The sequence below is a fragment of the Podarcis filfolensis genome (genome assembly GCF_964270895.1).
Source record: "Podarcis filfolensis genome assembly, chromosome: 13".
Lineage (NCBI taxonomy): Eukaryota > Metazoa > Chordata > Lepidosauria > Squamata > Lacertidae > Podarcis > Podarcis filfolensis.
The window spans coordinates 51,763,125-51,781,873 of NC_139615.1; the positions used below are offsets into that span (position 1 = coordinate 51,763,125).

The 18,749-nt window shown below is 44.0% G+C and overlaps 2 protein-coding genes across 2 annotated transcripts in view; both read left to right on the top strand.

Annotated features, from left to right (window-relative positions):
- MOCOS (molybdenum cofactor sulfurase) overlaps positions 1-18,749 on the top strand; it is a 563,966-nt gene that overhangs the window by 362,369 nt on the left and 182,848 nt on the right. The gene's annotated exons all lie outside the window — the stretch shown is intronic.
- LOC310747468 (band 4.1-like protein 4B) overlaps positions 1-18,749 on the top strand; it is a gene marked incomplete at its 5' end in the record, with an annotated part of 56,041 nt that overhangs the window by 23,947 nt on the left and 13,345 nt on the right. Inside the window, 3 exons of the mRNA XM_083581836.1 lie at positions 6,945-7,065; positions 9,111-9,188; positions 9,953-10,006. Of these exons, the coding sequence (XP_083437962.1) occupies positions 6,945-7,065; positions 9,111-9,188; positions 9,953-10,006 (253 nt within the window). The remainder of the gene's footprint in view (positions 1-6,944; positions 7,066-9,110; positions 9,189-9,952; positions 10,007-18,749) is intronic.

Here is an 18,749-nt window from a genome sequence, read left to right on the forward strand (position 1 = left end):
TCACAGTATATTGGGAGCTGGACGTCCTTGAACTGGATAGTCCTCAGGATCACTTCCACCTCTATAATTCTATGATTCTGTGAGAGGTGATTGTGGAAGTGGTAGTGGGGGCAGCAGTGGAGGGAGAGAGGAAAGGAGGCGGCCATTCCTGTTTTGCCTCAGGTGACAGGCCAAGCCAGCTCAGGAAACACCTAGCAGTGGGGAGCATTTGGATGCTGCTTTGCCACTGGGGAGAAGTGACTGAAGAGGGAGGAGAAAAGTGAGACCGTGAAGAAAACAAAGAGGAAGAGGAAGAGGAATAAAAAAGTGGATAAAATTAGAGGAGTCTTTTTGCACTGAGGTTGTTTCACAATCACATGTGTCAGAGCTACCCTAGGTCCCAGCTCACAAAGGACCAACGCTGCTTCGTTGTTAAGTACGAAAGTCTTTATTGAAGTTCAGTTTCACTTCCAGAGCCGCAGCGCGCAGCCCCACGTCTCAACTGTCAGACTGCTGATGACCCTTCTGAATCTCCTCCCCCTGTACACCAATTTAAGACCCTCGCCTTGCTCCACCTTTTCCGCTGCTCTTTCCTCCTCTGGGTCCGCCTGCCCGCCGGGGTCTCGCCCTTTCTAGCCTCCTCTGACGCTGATTCCCCTGAGCCTTCTCCCTCCCTCCGGCGGGCTTTAGGAGCTGGTTCCCCATCCGGGTCTCCTGCTGTCCCCCGCGCCTGTACATTTGAACTTGGCGCGCGCGCCCAGCCAGCAGCTTTCCTCCTGACCGTTTCACTGCTGCTGTCACTGCTTCCCCCTTCGGGGGGGGGGGGGGGCTAGCTGCAGCTGACCTCCCTTCCGTTCCTCCACTCTCCGATGGAGGCGTGGTCAGCCCTGACTCCCTCTCTGGAGGAGACGCTGGCCCTGACACATGTGACTCTTCCCCCCCACTACGCTCTGGTGGGGAAACTGGTCCCGATCCTCCACTGCTGTTTTGGGGTTCCCCTCTGGCTCCTTGTTTCTGGTGCGTCCCCCCTGGGACCCTCCTTGCCCTGACCATCGGCGCCCCCTTCTGGGAATCTTCTGATTCGCTGGAGAAGCTCATGGAATCTCTCGGGCCACTGTCATACTCCCCTACGCTGCCCTCGGATTCTTCCCCTTCGCTCTCCAATTCCTCTCTCCCCATTGCTCCTGCTCCTGATTCCCTGACAACATGGAAAAAGACAAGTGGTCCAGTTTGAAAGAGAGTGCAGACTTAAAAGAGTGGAACAGTGAAGCCAGCATTCAAATCCCTGCTCAGCTCTGAAGCCTACGGAATAGCCTTGGGTCAAGCCCTTCTCTCCACCTCTTCTGCACCTCAGCATTGTTGTGAAGATGATGGGGAAAGACTCATGCAGGCTTCCTTGAGGACTTTCCATGGGGAGTAAAGGTGGAATCAAAGTCTACTAATAAAGTAACCAGAAACAGTTCAGTGTGTGACTTGTCACATCTGTTTTTGGCCCTTTCAGCAGAAGTGACAGAAGCAGACTGAAAGATCTTGGCAAACTTTAGCAAGTCACAAATAGATAAGGTGAACAAAACAAATCAGGACAGGCCTCTAGCGGAAAGGAAGTGCACAACTGCAGCTCACACACACACAGGATTATGTTCGCCCCCATTATATATGATAACATGCAGACTGGATGAATTTTCTGTGGCTCTTCCTGGTTTTTAAGCAGCCCCCCCCCCCAGTTCTGTATGCAGGCAAGGTTTTCTGAATGCAACCAAAACTGTCGAATTAGCTTTGCAACCTGAGTAACCCCTCATATTACATCTACTGACTGCTTCAAAAACCCTAAATTCAAGCAAACTCTTAGCTTGCACTTTTGGCTCATGATGCCCTGCCATTGCCATTGCCACAGCCCCCTGCTCATTATTATTCCTGATTACTACTGCCAGTTGGGGACGCGGGTGGCGCTGTGGTCTAAACCACAGAGCCTAGGACTTGCCGATCTGAAGATTGGTGGTTCGAATCCCCGCGACGGGGTGAGCTCCCGTTGTTTGGTCCCTGCTCCTGCCCACCTAGCAGTTCGAAAGCACGTCAAAGTGCAAGTAGATCAATAGGTACCGCTCTGGCAGGAAGGTAAACGGTGTTTCCGTGCGCTGCTCTGGTTGGCCAGAATTGGCTTAGTCATGCTGGCCACATGACCCGGAAGCTGTACACCGGCTCCCTCGGCCAATAAAGCGAAATGAGTGCCACAACCCCAGAGTCGGCCACGACTGGACCTAATGGTCATGAGTCCCTTTACCTTTACCTTTACCTTTTAATCAATGGGACGTGGGTGGCGCTGTGGTCTAAACTGATCAGAAGGTCAGTGGTTCAAATCCTCGCAATGGAGTGAGCTCCCGTTCTTCGGTCCCAGCTCTTGCCCACCTAGGAGTTTGAAAGCACATCAAAGTGCAAGTAGATAAATAGGTACCGCTCCGGCGGGAAGGTAAATGGTGTTTCTGTGCACTGCTCTGGTTGGCCAGAAGCAGCTTAGTTATGCTGGACACATGACCCAGAAAAACTGTCTGCAGACAAATACTGGCTCCCTTGGCCATTAAAGCGAGATGAGCGCCGCAACCCCAGAGTCATCTGCGACTGGACCTAACGGTCAGGGGTCCCTTTTCCTTTACCTTACTGTCAGTTGAGCATGGCCAGTAGAGAGAATAAATCAGAGCCTGTGTGCACAGCAAGCCAGGCAGCAAACTGTGTACCTGCTGACTTACTAGTTTCTTTCTTTAAGCAAAACATCTTAATAATTCAATCAGCATAGTTTTCCCACTGTGAAAAATAATACTATTTATGGAGATTTTTTTTACTGGGGTCTAGGACATAGCTGTCAACTTTTCCCTTTTCTTGCGAGGAATCCTAATCAGAATAAGGGAATTTCCCTTAAAAAAAGGGAAACATTGGCAGCTGTGGTCTAGGAGCAAGACAAGAGAATGTAGAGAGCTGAGAATCATTGAATAAATTGAGTGCTGTGAATGGTGATTAAATAGACTAAGTTTCATTGCGAATATTGCAGTGAAATTAATGTTACAGCTGTGCACAAGTGGCCTCCAACATTCGCTGCTCTGTTTGTGCATTGAAAAAATGGGAGGGAACATTTCAGCCACATTCTCCAACAGTGTCTCCCAGTGGGGCTCCGCAAGAGCAGCAACCAGCGTACAGCTTCATCCCCCTCCCACCCCAAGGCTATTTTATGTTATTTTTATTTTTTGGTGTAACTGTCTATTTTGTTGGCTGGGCAACCTGGCCTCCATTGTGCATCCTCCATAATACCTCAGACCTAGATCAGATCTAAGTTTATAACTTAAAATGTGACACCAGAGGGCACTGCAGAGCAGCAAAGGGAAACTGCCATTAAACGTTATAGAACGTTATGTTTAATAAGGTTTATAAGATCAATGTAGCTCCAGCCTACTAGTGTCATGCCAGGGCATCGTGGGGCAGAGAGGGAGAATGGTGGAGAATATTTGGAGATGTTTATTGGCTTTTTAGTAGGGAGGAGGAGGGAGGAAAAGAAACATCTCAGAAAATATGTCTTCTGAGGAATTTTGACTTATCTCTAAAAATTAGAGTATTTATTGCATGCCAAGAGTACATGCATTACATTTAGAACAACATAATTCATTGTAGTAGCAACAGAAACACATTCAGCATTTTTGGTTTTAGTTAAGGGTATATTTGTGGTACGTCAACAGATTTTTCTTCTGCTGTTGCTTAAATGTAACGATAACACAAGCTAGTTATATTGACACAATGTGTTTATTGGTTTAAAGTTATGTCTCCACTTACACACACTTCAGTATGTACTGTTTTATTTTGGATGAAGGCTTGACATGGAGCATTTGAATGTTTGTAATGCATTGAAATTCTATTATGGTTTGTTGCTAAAAAAAATTACAAAATGAAAAATGGAAGTACCGTATTTTTTGCTCTATAAGACTCACTTTTTCCCTCCTAAAAAGTAAGGGGAAATGTGTGTGCGTCTTATGGAGCGAATGCAGGCTGCGCAGCTATCCCAGAAGCCAGAACAGCAAGAGGGATTGCTTCTTTCACTGCGCAGCGATCCCTCTTGCTGTTCTGGCTTCTGAGATTCAGAATATTTTTTTTTCTTGTTTTCCTCCTCCAAAAATTAGGTGCGTCTTGTGGTCTGGTGTGTCTTATAGAGCCAAAAATATGGTAATATTGTTTGCCTCAATATATTATTAAGAATCCAGAAAACTGTGCAACTAGTCTCCAGACTGATGATGGCTTCAGGGGTGCCAGCTTGAATAAAATATTGCGGGGGAGGGAGGCAGGTGAGCCCCACCCCACATAATCAATTGCATGACACAGTGCATGAACCCTATTTGAATGGCAATGCCCATCAAATTTGGGGCCCCAGCCCCCTCAAATGTTTTACTGGGAGATGAAGACCCATCAGCCCTTAGGAGCTGGCTCCTATGGTTGGCTTTGTTTTAAACTGCGATGAAAACGATTCTGGAATTGCCATTCACTTTGCTTGTGCTCATCACAACTATTTTCACTAGCCATTTGTTATAATCACATTTCTCTAATGAGTATGAAAAGGAACATATTGCAATATAAGTTAAAATTAGACGAAAACAAGTGGCAGAATGCAGATCTAAGTGTTAACATGCACGTTTTTGAAGCTTCGTTCACACCTATTGAACAAGAGTTTTCTATACAAGAAACAGTGACCATGCCCTCATTTTTTTTTTAAAAAAGCCTTTAAATAGTTAAAATGCAGGTGATCCTCTTTTAAAGGAAGTTAATTGGGCAAATGTCTGGTGCTCCAGCCTTGCAGCCAGAATGTGTGAAACTAAATTTCTGCTCCAACCTGCAGTTGTTATTTTCAAGTGACTGAGAATATTTACTCAACTGGCAAAGCCACATGAGAAAATTCCACTTCCATACAAATGAGTACAAGGAAACAAATTTACCTAGCAAGAGTGGGGAGAAAGCCAAATTATTCCTGCTGCGTGTGAAGGGGAAAGTTTAAAAGAATGTCAGCAGCCTTGGTGCAAAATAAAGATTAACAAGGTCAAGGAACTAAAACCTGTCTATTTGCATTAATATAGCATCTAATTAACACAAAAAATAGTCTTTTTGTTTTATAATAAGCTAGGAAAGAGGGTGTTGCCATGGGTTATTGTGTGCTCCGAGGAGGGGTAAGGAAGGCAGCCAGGAGCTGCACTTGAAGCTGCTCTTGGCCCTGAAAGAAAGGAGCAGCCAGAGATTCCCCAGCCTCTTCAATGTGAACCACAAAATACTCCCCCTGGCAGCAGCTCTTGGTGCCCCTGAAACCTGGTTTTTACCGGAGACTGAGACTCACCAGACACAGCTAGGAGTGGCTTTGTATGTGGCAAGATTAACGTATTCAAGGTGTGTGTGTGCGAAGGGGGGTGGGTTGGTGGGAGACAGGGAGCTTATCTTGGCAAGGAAGGGTGGAGTGGGAAGGGTTTCCCCAAACCATTTGAAGTGATTTTATAGCTGTATAATTAACGCATTTGGTGAGAATCAGAAAGGAAGCACCTCAATTTTTGTCACCCATAAGTACATACAGTAATCTACAAATATGTTAATGGTAAGTGGAGCTTTAAATACAAAACAAATTCCAACCAATATGGAAGCTTTACTGTTTTATATTGTCATTTGATATAATCTCTTGAACAAAATGCTTTTTCAAAAGTTTTGTGGTTTGTAGATGATTTCTAATGCAGCAGTCGGAGCCAGTGGCATCGCAAGGGGGGGGGGGGGCAGAGTGGTCCGCCCCGGGTGCCAGGTCTGGGGTGTGTGTGTGTGTGACAAGAAGGCATCCTATGGGGGCTCTGTTAGTTACTCTTGTGTAGGACTCTGGCAGAGACATATGCCCAACAGGCATGTTCCCTCCCTCCTTCAAAGCTTTCTTCAGCCCAAACATCACAGCAACTGATACCAAGAAGCATCAGCGCACTTAGGGATCCGCAGAGTATTCACAGATTGCGTAACAGAACTCAGTAGCACAGCATTTTGGCAAATCTACATTTATTTACATATAATACGCTCGGAGCATTCTGCCTTAGCTCCTTCCTCTTTCTCATCAAACAGCAAAGAGAGAATGAACAAAGGACAATAGTCCTATATTCCAGAACACAGTAGTACAAAACATCCTGTCTCCGTCACTTCCCACACTGTGGAATGAAAACATACACCGCCACATGTGATAGACAACAATCCCATGACTGCAAACACGGAGCAAGAATCCTAACAGGTTCACCCCGCTGCTGTGACACGAGCAGCCATTGTGCCGCTGCAGCCGCATGTGGAGGATCCTCTGTTCGGGGTTGCAGCCATGAGCAGAGGATCCCGGTGCTGGCAGCTAACCAGTATGTACAGCGCATGTGCAGTGTCGCACACGTGCGCTGTACGTAACGACGCTGCACATGCGCTGTACATCACGGTTTGCCGCCGGTGCAGCTTGAGCGCCATATGGATGGTGGTGGGATCCCTCTGTCACTGCTACAGCCACATGTAGAGGATCCTGTCCATATGGCACTGGAGCGGTGCCACCGGCAAACTGCTATGTACAGCGCATGTGCGGCATCGCTACGTACGGCGCATGTGTTGTATGTAGCGACACCACACATGCGCCCTATGTAGCAACGCCCTGCCCTGGGTGTCACGATGCCTTCATTTGGCCCTGGTCGGAGCACCCTCAGCATCCATCCTCCCTATATGTACAACTTTGTATGTGCATTAGGAGACTCCTGTACCAGCAACTACTGTGTGTATGTGACACACTTTTCAGAAAACACAAATGAAAATATAGCAGAACTGAAGAGGCGAGCAGAAACAAGTGGTAGACATTTTGAAAATGCTTTCTAGGTTATCCTCCCCATGAAAATGAGTACTTAAAAATATTGTAGTGAGCAAAGTTTCTTGTACTTTTAACAACCCAGTGATGAAGATGACCTTCCTCCAGCGCTTGCAGCAGCGGTTGGGGCATCGCCATCACACTCATCAGCATCTCCTGTGTCACAGAGAACAAACTCGGAGGGACATTTCTCATCATGTGCAAAGGTACATACAGATAACTGGAAGGGTGGGCTCAGCAGCAGGTAAGGGTGCAAGTCATAAATTCATGGTTGCCTTCGAGAAACATATTTGGTTCACATTCCTTGCTGTTATTGAAAATCTCCTCTCTCCTAATCCAAGCCTGAAATGCCAAGGAGTCCCTGCAAGTTCAACTTTCTGTCCCATGTTCAACTTGACTAGCTAAGAGTCTCACAAGCCTGATCAGGAGAGCTTTAAACTAGATTTGGAGAGGGAGAGAAACAACATTACAGACAAAAGACAAATACCTGGTACTGGGGATAATAGCTTCATTGATGCACGAAAAGCTGAGGTGGTGCTCCAGAAACCTACTAAAGTAAAGAAACTACAAGAAGGAAGCAGCTGGAGGGAACAACTCATGGTTTTAGTTGTCTCTACACAAATGCATAGAGTATGGGAAACAAGCAAGATGAATTGGAGCTTTTAATTCAGGGTGGCAAATATGACCTGATAGGCATTAGTGAACCTTGGTGGGATGGAACCCATGACTAAAATGTAGGGATTGAGGGAGGGGTATAACCTGTTCAAAAGGAATAGGCCAAACAGGAAGGGGGGGTAGCATTATATGTAAAGGATGTGTACACTTGTGAATAAATCCTTGACCTGGAAAATGGAAAGCAGATTGAGAAAATATAGGTAAAAATTGTAGGAGAGAGAAACAAGAGTGACCTTACTGTGGGGCTCTGCTATAGACTGAAGACTTGGATGATGCCTTTCTAATGCAGATTACCAAACATTCAAAAAAGAGATATATAGCAGTCATGGGAGACTTCAATTTCCCCGATATTTGTTGCAACTGAAGCTCTGCAGCGTCTGATAAATTCCCCATTGCCTTGCTAACAATTTCATTTTTCTAGAAGGTGGAAGAAGCAACAAGGGGATCATCTATCTTGGACCTGGTCATCACTGACAGGGAGGGATTGATGGATGAAGTGGAAGTACTCAGAAACTTGGGATAGAATATGGCAATATTGTTCACAAAAATGCCATGGGAAATGGACCTAGATGCGCAAATAGTTTCTGCAAAAATAAGGGAAGCCTCATTAAAAAATTCTGCATAGGTAGCATTATACACTGGTGAGGCTGTCCCGAATATGTAAGGAAGTCAATCCCAATTGTTGGACGGGATGTGCAGTCAAAGGTACATATTTCCATATGTGGTGGTGTTGAGACATCATCAAACCCTTCAAAGAAATAAGCTGAATATACAAGAAAACCATGGAAATGTCTCCTGCACTAGCACTACCTGGGCTTAGGATCCTGCCTGCTCCTGATTATTCCAAAGATGACCTCTTAGCCTTTCTATTGACTGCTGCTCATACGGAGACAGCCAGATGTTGGAAAACAGGTGTTGGAATAACAAGAGTACAGTCAATAGCACTGGCTGAGAAACTAACATGCCAGGTGAGAGCAGCAAAGGGCAAACACAATCCATATTCCTCTTATATGGCAAGTGTTTATTGAATACATAAATTCTTCAGGCAGTAGCAGAAATCCACCCAGCACTCATGGGAAAATGTGGCATGATCTCTTAGAGTAATCAAATGAAACTTTAACACATGGCCTGATAAAAGTCTGTAATTTCATCAGGACAAGTAATTTGTTGTTTACTGTTGTAACAATTGTTTTCTAGAAATTTATCTTCTGTACCACGAAAATAAATATTTTAAAACAGTATTTAAAAAAGAAGCTATTCCACAACATGTACAAGAGCAGGAGGAGCACTGAAATCTTTGGATGGGGGTTAACACAAGACCCCACAGCCCCACTGTATGGCATGGGTCAGGCATAAGGAGGGCTGTGGTGGCTGAGCTAGGCTTTATTTTGCGCCTGAATTGGGAGGCCAAAGAAGAGTTGAGAAATGCGCTGCCTCTCTTACAGTTATTGCTGTGGTTCTGACACTGCTAGTGAATATAGAATTTAGCTTTCCTGCAGTTCATCTTCTCAAATGAAATTATTATTTTTTACAATTCAACTCCATTAACACTTCCTGAATTTTTACTGTGCTTCAGAGCCTTGCAGATCCTGGAGGGACCTTTGCCTTGGCACCTGGAGATCTGCTCATGGATTTCACAGAAGCCACGCCGATGGTAAATGATTTCATTTTGCAGCCCTGGTTTTATGTCTCAGAGAATTTCTTAAATCTGCACGGGAAAAAGCTACAATGCTTATGCTGTAATAATTCAGAACACAATACTATTATCTTAGTTCTGTTGTGATTCTGGCTTTCATAAATTAGACTAAACCTGTAGAGATTCCTGATCTATTTATTTGAAACCAGCTTAAGAAACTGCTGACAAACGCTTGTATACTGTCAAGCCAGGAGGAAATTGTATCGTTCTAGTGATCTGATATGATTTTTGTATGCATTTACTTCTTGATTTTTTTTGTAACAGGACACTACGGTTGTTCTGAATTTTAAAGTTTGTACTTGCCTTTGCCCACAGTCCCGTCACCAATGGTAGATTCTCTCCTGGAGAAAATAGCTTCTGGGGAGGGGGAGGGGCTGGGGCTTTCACTGAAACCACTCCACAGGGAAAAATAATTTTGTGAACAGCATTCATGATTTTGCTCACACACATGCACACCCTGAAGGCAATTGCTTTTTGATTTATTTTTCAAGTAAGAAGGAGTCACACATTTAATTTGTACGCATATATATTGTCTTATTTTAGGCCTGTGACAGAATCTTGGGCTATTAAGAATGTTGCCAAGAGTGAGTGTTCATAAAACAAATGCCATAAACTACAACTTTTGACCATGTCTTCATCTTTGCAGCCTCCATCTTCATGTTCACAACCAGACCAAGTAGTAATTGCCACCTTGTTAATGTCTGCTTTTTTTTTAAACTTAGAATCATTTCCTCTGTGGGATACCATCAGGCTGTGCATTGCACTACGCAATTCTGGTATGTCTGTATTTGCAAGCAGCTGTTTTGGAATGCCTGTTAATTTCATGGACCGGTGTTCCTCGTTCCTTGTTCCAAAATACTGCAAGTTTCATTTTTGAGAGTCAGTGACTTTGACTTTGTGAGCAAATAATAAAAGGAGCCGTGATTCCACTCAACATTTGACCGACCCTTTCCCCCCGCCCATAGTTTGTACCATCCACACTTACACTAAGGATGCAAGCAAAGCAATGCAGACAAATGGACAGATAAGGGGATGTGGCATGGCATTTGCAAGGCTGTGGAGGATGGAAATTGGGATAAGAGGAGGCAGTGTGAGTAGGCGCTTGGAGGCGTTGGTGTGCGGGGCAGGGAGAGCCCTGATGATTAAAACTCCACTTTAACCACCACCCTCTCTTAGTTTTCTTTAAAGCTTTCACCAGATAACTGCCATTTTGTTTTAATTTCTCTCTACATTCAAGAGGTTTGTCATATCAATCACAGGCAGTGTATACCTAATTTCACAAGAACCAAGGTTATCCAGCAGTAAGTGTGCTTGAGTTTAAGCCTAAGGGGCCCAACACTCGCTAACTTGGGTTAATTGTGTGCAGACCAGACTGTAGGGCCCAAAGCAGGAGGAGCCTCCTTGGCTACATGGGTGCTGGGAAACGATGCTGGTGTTGTAAGAGGAGTAACCATGCATCCCATGCTGCTCCATGAAACAGACCACCAATGCTAGAAGGAAGGAAGGAAGGAAGGAAGGAAGGAAGGAAGGAAGGAAGGAAGGAAGGAAGGAAGGAAGGAAGGAATTGGCAGCTGGTGCAGCTGTTTTAAAATAAGGATGATACGAGTTCTAAATGGAATCCCAGCCAGTAATCTGGCTGCTCCCTTTTGGATCATTTGAAATTTATTAATTGCCTTCAAGGGCAGTCCCATGTAGAGTGCATTGCAACAGACCGATCTGGAGGTGACTGCAGTATGGCTTACAGTGGCCAATTCATCTCAGAGAAGGGCCCTAGCTGGTGAACCTGGTATAGCTCCCACACTTGAGAACAAGAACACGTAATGCTCTTTCCAAGTTTCATTTTCACTTTGTTGCTGCACATCCAGCCAGTCCATCACCATCTCCAAGCATTCTAGTACCCGAACCTTTCACCTGATTCTGATGGAAGAGAGAGAGAGAGAGAGAGAGAGAGAGAGAGAGAGAGAGAGAGAGAGATTTATTGCATTCATATATTGGTGGCACCTTGTTCCAGATCTCCTGATGACAACTCATAGCAGTTTCAGATAGATGTTAAAGAGCATAGAGGACAAGACAGAATGCTGTTCAGTGGCCCACCAATATTACTTTCTTGGAAATGGCACTGGAATTACGAGGAGAACTAGTGAAGTACAGTGCCCCTGATCCCCACCTCTCTGAGTTTCTCCTGAAATCTGCATTGGTTAACAGTACTGAAAACCACTGAGCAGTCAAGAAGAATGAGCAGGGCTTCAGTCCCTCCCTTGTCTCTCCCAACAAATGTCACCAGCCAGGTCAACCAAGACAGTTTTCATGCTATAACCAGGCCTGAAGCCATACTAAAATGGATCCAGATAACTGGTATTTTCCAAGCATGCCTTTCAAGCGCCACTGGGTGATAATTGTTTAATGCTTCTGAGTTCAGGGAGGTGCCTGAAGGAGGTAACGCCAAAAAGGAAATCCACTTAAGTTTCACCCCCACACAAACACACACATTTTTTCCACAACAGCTTTAAAAACAGTTGGTTTAAAAATAAATAAATCATTATCTCCCTTTGTCTGTCTTGATTATATAGTATATATATAAAAATACAAACTACCTCAGTGATGCAAGCAAGGGAGTGCTATAACCCCAGTGCCACAGCTGAGCTGCAAGCCCTGCCTTTGCAAAGCCCCAGACTTCAAAATGCAATTGCATTGCACAAATTGCATTCATGCTAATTTTACAGACTCTTACAGAAGAACTAGGACAAATCTAACTCCAACTTTAGAGTTGGTCCTCTTTTTTTTAGAGCCAAATACCTTTTTATTAGTTTTCCAACATTAATCCAATAATAGCCCAATTGTAACAATACCAATTCATACCGAATTAATACAATTATTCAAATACCAAATGATACTTTTACCCCCATCATTCTCTTAATTTCCGTCTGTGTTTCCCTGCAATGTTGAGGGAGTCATCCATTCCCGGTGCAGAAATGGAAGTCAGAGTTGGTCCATTTTATCATATAGTGCTCTTTTGCTAAGTCAGAAGCAGCCCTTCTATATGTGGAGAAGGTTTTCAGCCTAATAATAATAATAATAATAATAATTTATACCCCACCTGTCTGGCTTGGTTTTCCCAGCCACTCTGGGTGGCTTACAGCATATCTAAAAACATAATAAAAACATCAAGCATTAAAAACCTCCCAATACAGGGCTGCCTTCAGGTGTTTTCTAAAAGTTACGTAATTCTTCCTCTCCTTGACATCTGATGCAAGGGTGCTCCACAGGGAAGGTGCCACTGCCAAGAAGGCCCTCTGCCTGGTTCCCTGTAACTTGACTTCTCGCAGTGAGGGAACTAGCAGAAGACCCTCAGAGGAAGACCCCAGTGTCTGGGCTGAGTGATGGGAGTGGAGACTCTCCTTCAAGTATACTGGGCCAAGGCTGTTTAATAAAGGGCATTTTAGATTCAATCCACTTCATTCATCAATTTATAGAGTACCCTTCCTCCCAAAGTAACCTGGGACAGCCTGTATGCATGTACAAGTTAAATCCCCGTTACCATAGCTTTTCCTAGAAAAGCTTGAGGATACAGTTTGGGGAACAGAAACACTTGGATGCAGAAAGGGCCAGTTGCTACCTCACCATTTCTTCATGCTAAACCAGGGGTCAGCAAATCTTTTCAGCAGGGGGCCGGTCCACTGTTCCTCAGACCTTGTGGGGAGCTGGACTATATTTTTTTTTGGGGGGGGGGAATGAACGAATTCCTATGCTCCACAAATAACCCAGAGATGCATTTTAAATAAAAGCACACATTCTACTCATGTAAAAACACGCTGATTCCCGGACCGTCCACAGGCTGATTGAGAAGGCGATTGGGCCGGATCTGGCCCCCAGGCCTTAGTTTGCCTCCCCATCTGCTAAACTGATCCCTCTGAAGGTGCTTTTCCTTTTTAAAAAAGTCAAAAGCAAAAGGAAGCTTTTCTGTGCCCAGTGGTGCATAACATGCAGCTGGCTCCTGAGGGAAACACGTTTTGAAACAAGTCCATCATACAGGTACACTCAGCAATGATTGATTACAGCTCCCTGTTGAGAGTGTACTTAGCAACAAACATTTTTTTGCCATATGATCTGTGGGATTAAAGGTAAGGAAGGAGATCAACCACTCTGAAGTTCCTCATTCCCATAAAATTCATTAGAAAAAAGCAAGCAAGCAACCCTTCAGTGACATCTGCTGACTGTAGCATCATCGTATTGGTCCATCACTGTATAATTATATGGACGGAATGCTTTCTTGACCTTGCAAACAGTTTGTCTAATGCATTCCTTTGTTTCTCCATCTCTTTCTGCAGACACTAATTCTATCACCCATGCATAATAGGCAATTTGACCTTACCAGCCCTTTTCAATAAAAGCTTCCACTGTATCATAAAGGACCATATTGGAGGGAGCAAAATTATTGGAACATAGAGGCTCATTCTCACTCGCTTCATTTGTGTCATGGCAGATTTCTTCATCTTTTCTATGGAGTTTCTGTGAAGTGCCTCTCACCGATGAAGCATCCTTTAAAATTGCAGCTTCTTAATTAGATTCTGTATGGCTAATAGCAAAACAATCAATGCACATCAGTGTCTCAGAATGTGGATTTTTTTCCATTGTAGATTTAGAGCTCTGGTTTCTAGTTTATAAAAGCTGCTTGTTGCTCTATACCTGATGGATATCTGTGCCATTGCATATGGCATTGCATATTACATGGAAAACCCCCTCAGCTCCTTAAGAATCAGGAAATGCACAGATCCCGGGCTACAAACAGCACACACTGCACTAACTTGTATAATGATTGCCATGAACATTTATTGTGGCTTTGTCTCTAGAAATGTAAGTGTGTGTCTGCTCCCATGTGTGAAAATAGGATGAGATAATACTCCTATCGAGAGTATGCAGTCATGCTTTCTTCAGAGAACAGCACGTTCCATTCTCTTGATAAACCAGTATGATGTGGTGAAAAGTATAATATGGAAGAATGAAAAAATGCATTTTATTTGGGAAATGATGGTAAGTCTAGCAAAATGAATCACTGCTAATTTGCATTCACTGACATTGCAAAAATTAAAGATAATTGTTGTTATCCAGCTAAGGAACTCCTTGTGTAAACAAGGTTATGGAAACATATTACTAGTTGGGTTGGAAGCCATGGATATAAAGATAATACAGATTCTATGCAACGCTAACTACAGTGGCACCTCGGTTTAGAAACAGTCCTGTTTACGAACTATTCGGTTTATGAACTCCGCAAAACTGGAAGTAGTGTTCCGGTTTGTGAACTTTACCTCGGTCTACAAATGGAAGCCGAATGGTGGAAGGGCACCGGCAGTGGGAGGCTTCATTAGAGAAGGCGCACTTTGGTTTAAGAATGGGTTTGGTTTAAGAACGGACTTCAGGAACGGATTAAGTTCATACACCAAGGTTACCACTGTATACATCCAAGAGACGATACAGTCTGTCTGCACTGTATTGCTCTAAATGGGATATGGAGTCCAATGTGCTTTTAAATATGCATTCACATGTGTGTTAAATCCCTAATATCCAGCTCTGTTTATATACAGTATAGATGCAATCCTCTTTTCTCACCCATGGTAACCATGATTTCTCATTTCCTGATTGTAATTACGGTAGTTATAATTGTGTGGACAGGCGGAGTCCCCCAGATCCCGAGCGGTCCCCCCCTGTCATGTGGAATAACGACTCATGACAACGTGCTATGGGATTAAATTGGCCACAACTTTATTAAATTTCAAATGTGGGTAGACCTTGGCTCAGGCATTGGGCGTTCTCCCTCCCCAGTCCCCCGCTGGGGACCTAGGGAGCATCAGGGTTATCCAGTGTGGGGGGGGGATGGGCCGGCTCTGGAGAACATATGTTCAAGCAGAGATAGCCGCCCCCGTAACGCCGCCGCCGCAGGGGAGAGCAATGACGACCTTTCGGCGTACGGTCAAAGCCTCCCTTCAGAAACCCCTTTAACGGGGAACCCTGGTATCGCCGCCGCAAAGAGGAAGATGGACTAAAGGATTCCGCCCAAGGCCTGATACCGCCAAAGTTGTGACGTTTTCCTACGGGAAAGGCGAAACCTGCCAATGCAGGGGAATTCCTTTCTGGCCCTTTAACAGCGACCTTGACGTAGCAGCGCCCGCATACCTGTGAAGAAAAGTTAACCTGCAAAACCTGTGAAGAAAAGTTAACCTGCAAAATAAGACATTAACTGAGGGTGGGTACGGTGGGAGAAGCTCTGGAGCCAAGTGAGGATTCCCAGGTAAGATCCTCCCTCTATTGTGTGGGCAGGTAATCCCTCCCCTACCTGGCCTGGTCTCCTTGGCAACGCTTCCCCCAGGTGGGATTGGACAACTGACTGAGGTAGGCGGAGACGTCCAGGTATCCCACCTGAGGGAAGGCAAACCAAGCCTATGCTGATGGAGCCGCTCCAGATCCAGGGGCTGCGTGCGTCCACGCAAAGGGCGCCCCCCCGTTTTTATGCGGGGAGCGGTCATTGTACTTAGGAGTCCACTAAATGATGATAGGTTTTCTTTCCAGCATGTGCATTTCTCAGACAAAATATGGTAGTTGGGTGATGCTAGCCTGTTGCCTAGACTCTGAAATGATTCCTTGCACCAGCAGCACAGCTGCTGCATTACTAATTCATCCAACAATGAAAAATATTAGTGGAAGTTAATTTCTTATTGATAAAAAAGGCAGGAGAAATGCTGCTGAATTTCTGACTCCTAGTAAAATTTTCTAGGAGGCAGAAGTTTTGAATAAGAGGCCAAAGTGCACTTTTGCTCCTACTGTGGTGGAGAAACAACGGCTGCGCATCCAGTATATGCTGCCTGTTTTCTCACTGTTACAGTTTTGTAGGACAAAAATCATAAATATAAAACATAATTTTCATCAAGACAAAAAACAGAAACAATAAGTCTATTAAAACCTGAGAATGGGTTATACATATTGTTGCACATGTTCCCCATTTTCCTGAACAGTGAGAAATCACAAAAGCTACAGTAATTAATTAATTAATTAATTAATGTACTTATATCCCACCTTTCTCCAAAGTTGGAACTCAAGGCAGCTTACAACATTTTAAAAATACAGTTATAATAACAACAGGTCAAAATATAACAGAACACATTAGAAGCAGCATTAAAACAGCAGTTGCTGTGATGAGAGCCCAGTGGATTTTCAAAGGCCTTTCTGAATAGGAAAGTCCTAAGAAAGCCAGTGTAACCTCTCTTGGGAGGCAATTCCACAATCTGGGAGCAGCCCCAGAAAAGGCTCTCTCTGTGTCACCATTAACACTGCCTCTGATGCTGATGGGACCGAGATAAGGTTCTCACCTGAAGATCTTGGCACCTAGAAAGATTCATAAAGGGAGATTGCGATCTTTCAGGAAACCTGGGTGTCCCTTGCAACAGGCTGTGGATATTGAAGCGCTTTCCAAAGCATTGTTCAGAGTGGTAACAATCTCAAGTTGCCAATTGACACATTAATAAATACACTCTTAGCCACTTCCCCTTTCCCCACAAGACCTTAAACGGGACACCTTACTTTTTAAAGTTATTCTTGCTCCTCCACAATCCTTATTCTAAAGTCAGTCAAAAACCAGCAATTTAAGCTTCAATCATCTGACTTCATAGAAATTTCAGCTGTGAGGGATGACTGTATATGTGTACAGCTGGGTTTTGCTATTTATTGCTGTGTCTTGGGCTATGTGATCTGTTAAAAATAATTGCAGTACAGTTCCCCTGCTTTCCGTCACTGATGTCATGTCTGCATCAGTGGTTCGCTTGATCAAGGTGAGTGGTCTCTGCATGAATTAATGGCTCAGCTGCTTCCCTTCGCCTAGTGCACCTGATGTCCATCTCAGCAGGGGAGGGTGAATGCTTAGAGGAGAAGGAACAGATTGGATGAAGCAAGCATTTGGGAGGTTAGCTCACTCTGATCTGAATAATATTTCACCTGATCTGAAAAGACGGCCACTGTGGGGAAAGTTTGGAGGAATGCCTTGCAAGAGTGTCATCTCAGGTGGGGTTACCTCTTGTGGGGCAGGCTGGTAAAGAGACTGTTGGAGGGAGGGTTCATTGGGTGCTTGTTTTTCCCTTTTTGTTCAGAGTGTGTGCTCACTTCCCAGTGTCTGCTCCCTCAGTTTGCCTCCACTCATAAATTAGCTTAAAAGATGGTGATTACAATAGAAATAAGGTATTGTATGTATTGCAATTAAATTGTCCTTTCAAAAGAACGACAAAGAAAATGTGTGGATTATCTGCAGATTCAAAAATCAAGTTAATGGCAAGATTTGAATTAGGAACTCATTGAATTCACTTTCTACTTAGTATGTTTATTTCTTCAAAGACCACGTTTAGTTAAACTACAGGCACTGATTTTCAAATCCCTTTACTAAAGCAGTGAAAGTGCCAGAGAGCTTGTGTTCCATGAGATTCCGACTACTGCTAACTCACATGGGATGCAATTAAAAAGGTGGTGTAAAGATCCAAAAGTGGCAGAGAGAGAACCCCCCCCCCCCAAAGCTATGAACCAATGAGTTCCTAATTCAAATCTTGCCATTAACTTTCTAGGACTAAGGATTAAGTGAATCCTTTTTAAACCACTTCGAAACAGAAAGGCTGCCCTTACCAAGAAAGCAGTACTGCTGTTCATTTGACATTTGGCAGATACCTGCAAATTCTATGCAATTTTGCTAAACAATTAAAAGTTATAGGACAGTTCCTTTTAAGTCATAAATATAAAGGTGCCCACTGCAAAAAAAAACAAAACAAAAAAACAAACAAAACCCCATGGACCTATTTGTAATTTGGCAGATATCCACTCAGGAGGCACTAATATGCTTGCAAATCTGATCCAGTTCTGGCAATAAGTCATTTTTTATTTTTCCATAATAGTTAATGGGGAAGAAACAAAGGTTTGTTTCCACATGAGCTGAATTGAACAACCTCCAAAGTGGAATCTTGCTTCCCCCCCTGAAGCATTGAAATGGTTGATGCCCACCCCTATTTAATATCCTTCTTAATCCCAATAGGTGATCTGCACCAATGTAGGGGCATTGGGGCATCTCTGTGTGCCCAAAGAAGTGTTGGCATTGAGTTGAAGTTAGGCTGAAGGTAATATTAAGAAGGGCCTCTCACAGTACTTAACTTAATGTAAAAAAACAAAACAAAAAACATGCTTTCACAAGATCTTTATGTTTGCTGTGGGCAGGGACACACTTGTTTCCTTCAGCAAACATGCAAAGCCTGAATAACCATTTATGTTGATAAAGTCTTTGTGTGTATACACCTAGGAACCTCATTCCAATCAGAGTTGTTTAAGCACTTGCACAGAGATTATATACTTGAGGAAACACTGGGATAGCAACAGTGTTCTCATGGCAAACAAAATTGCCATGTAAACCTGCGCCCCTCCAAATTCTGATTGAATAGAATTCTCATCTTCCCTGACCATTGGCCATGGCAACTGGGGTTGATGGGAGTTGGAGTC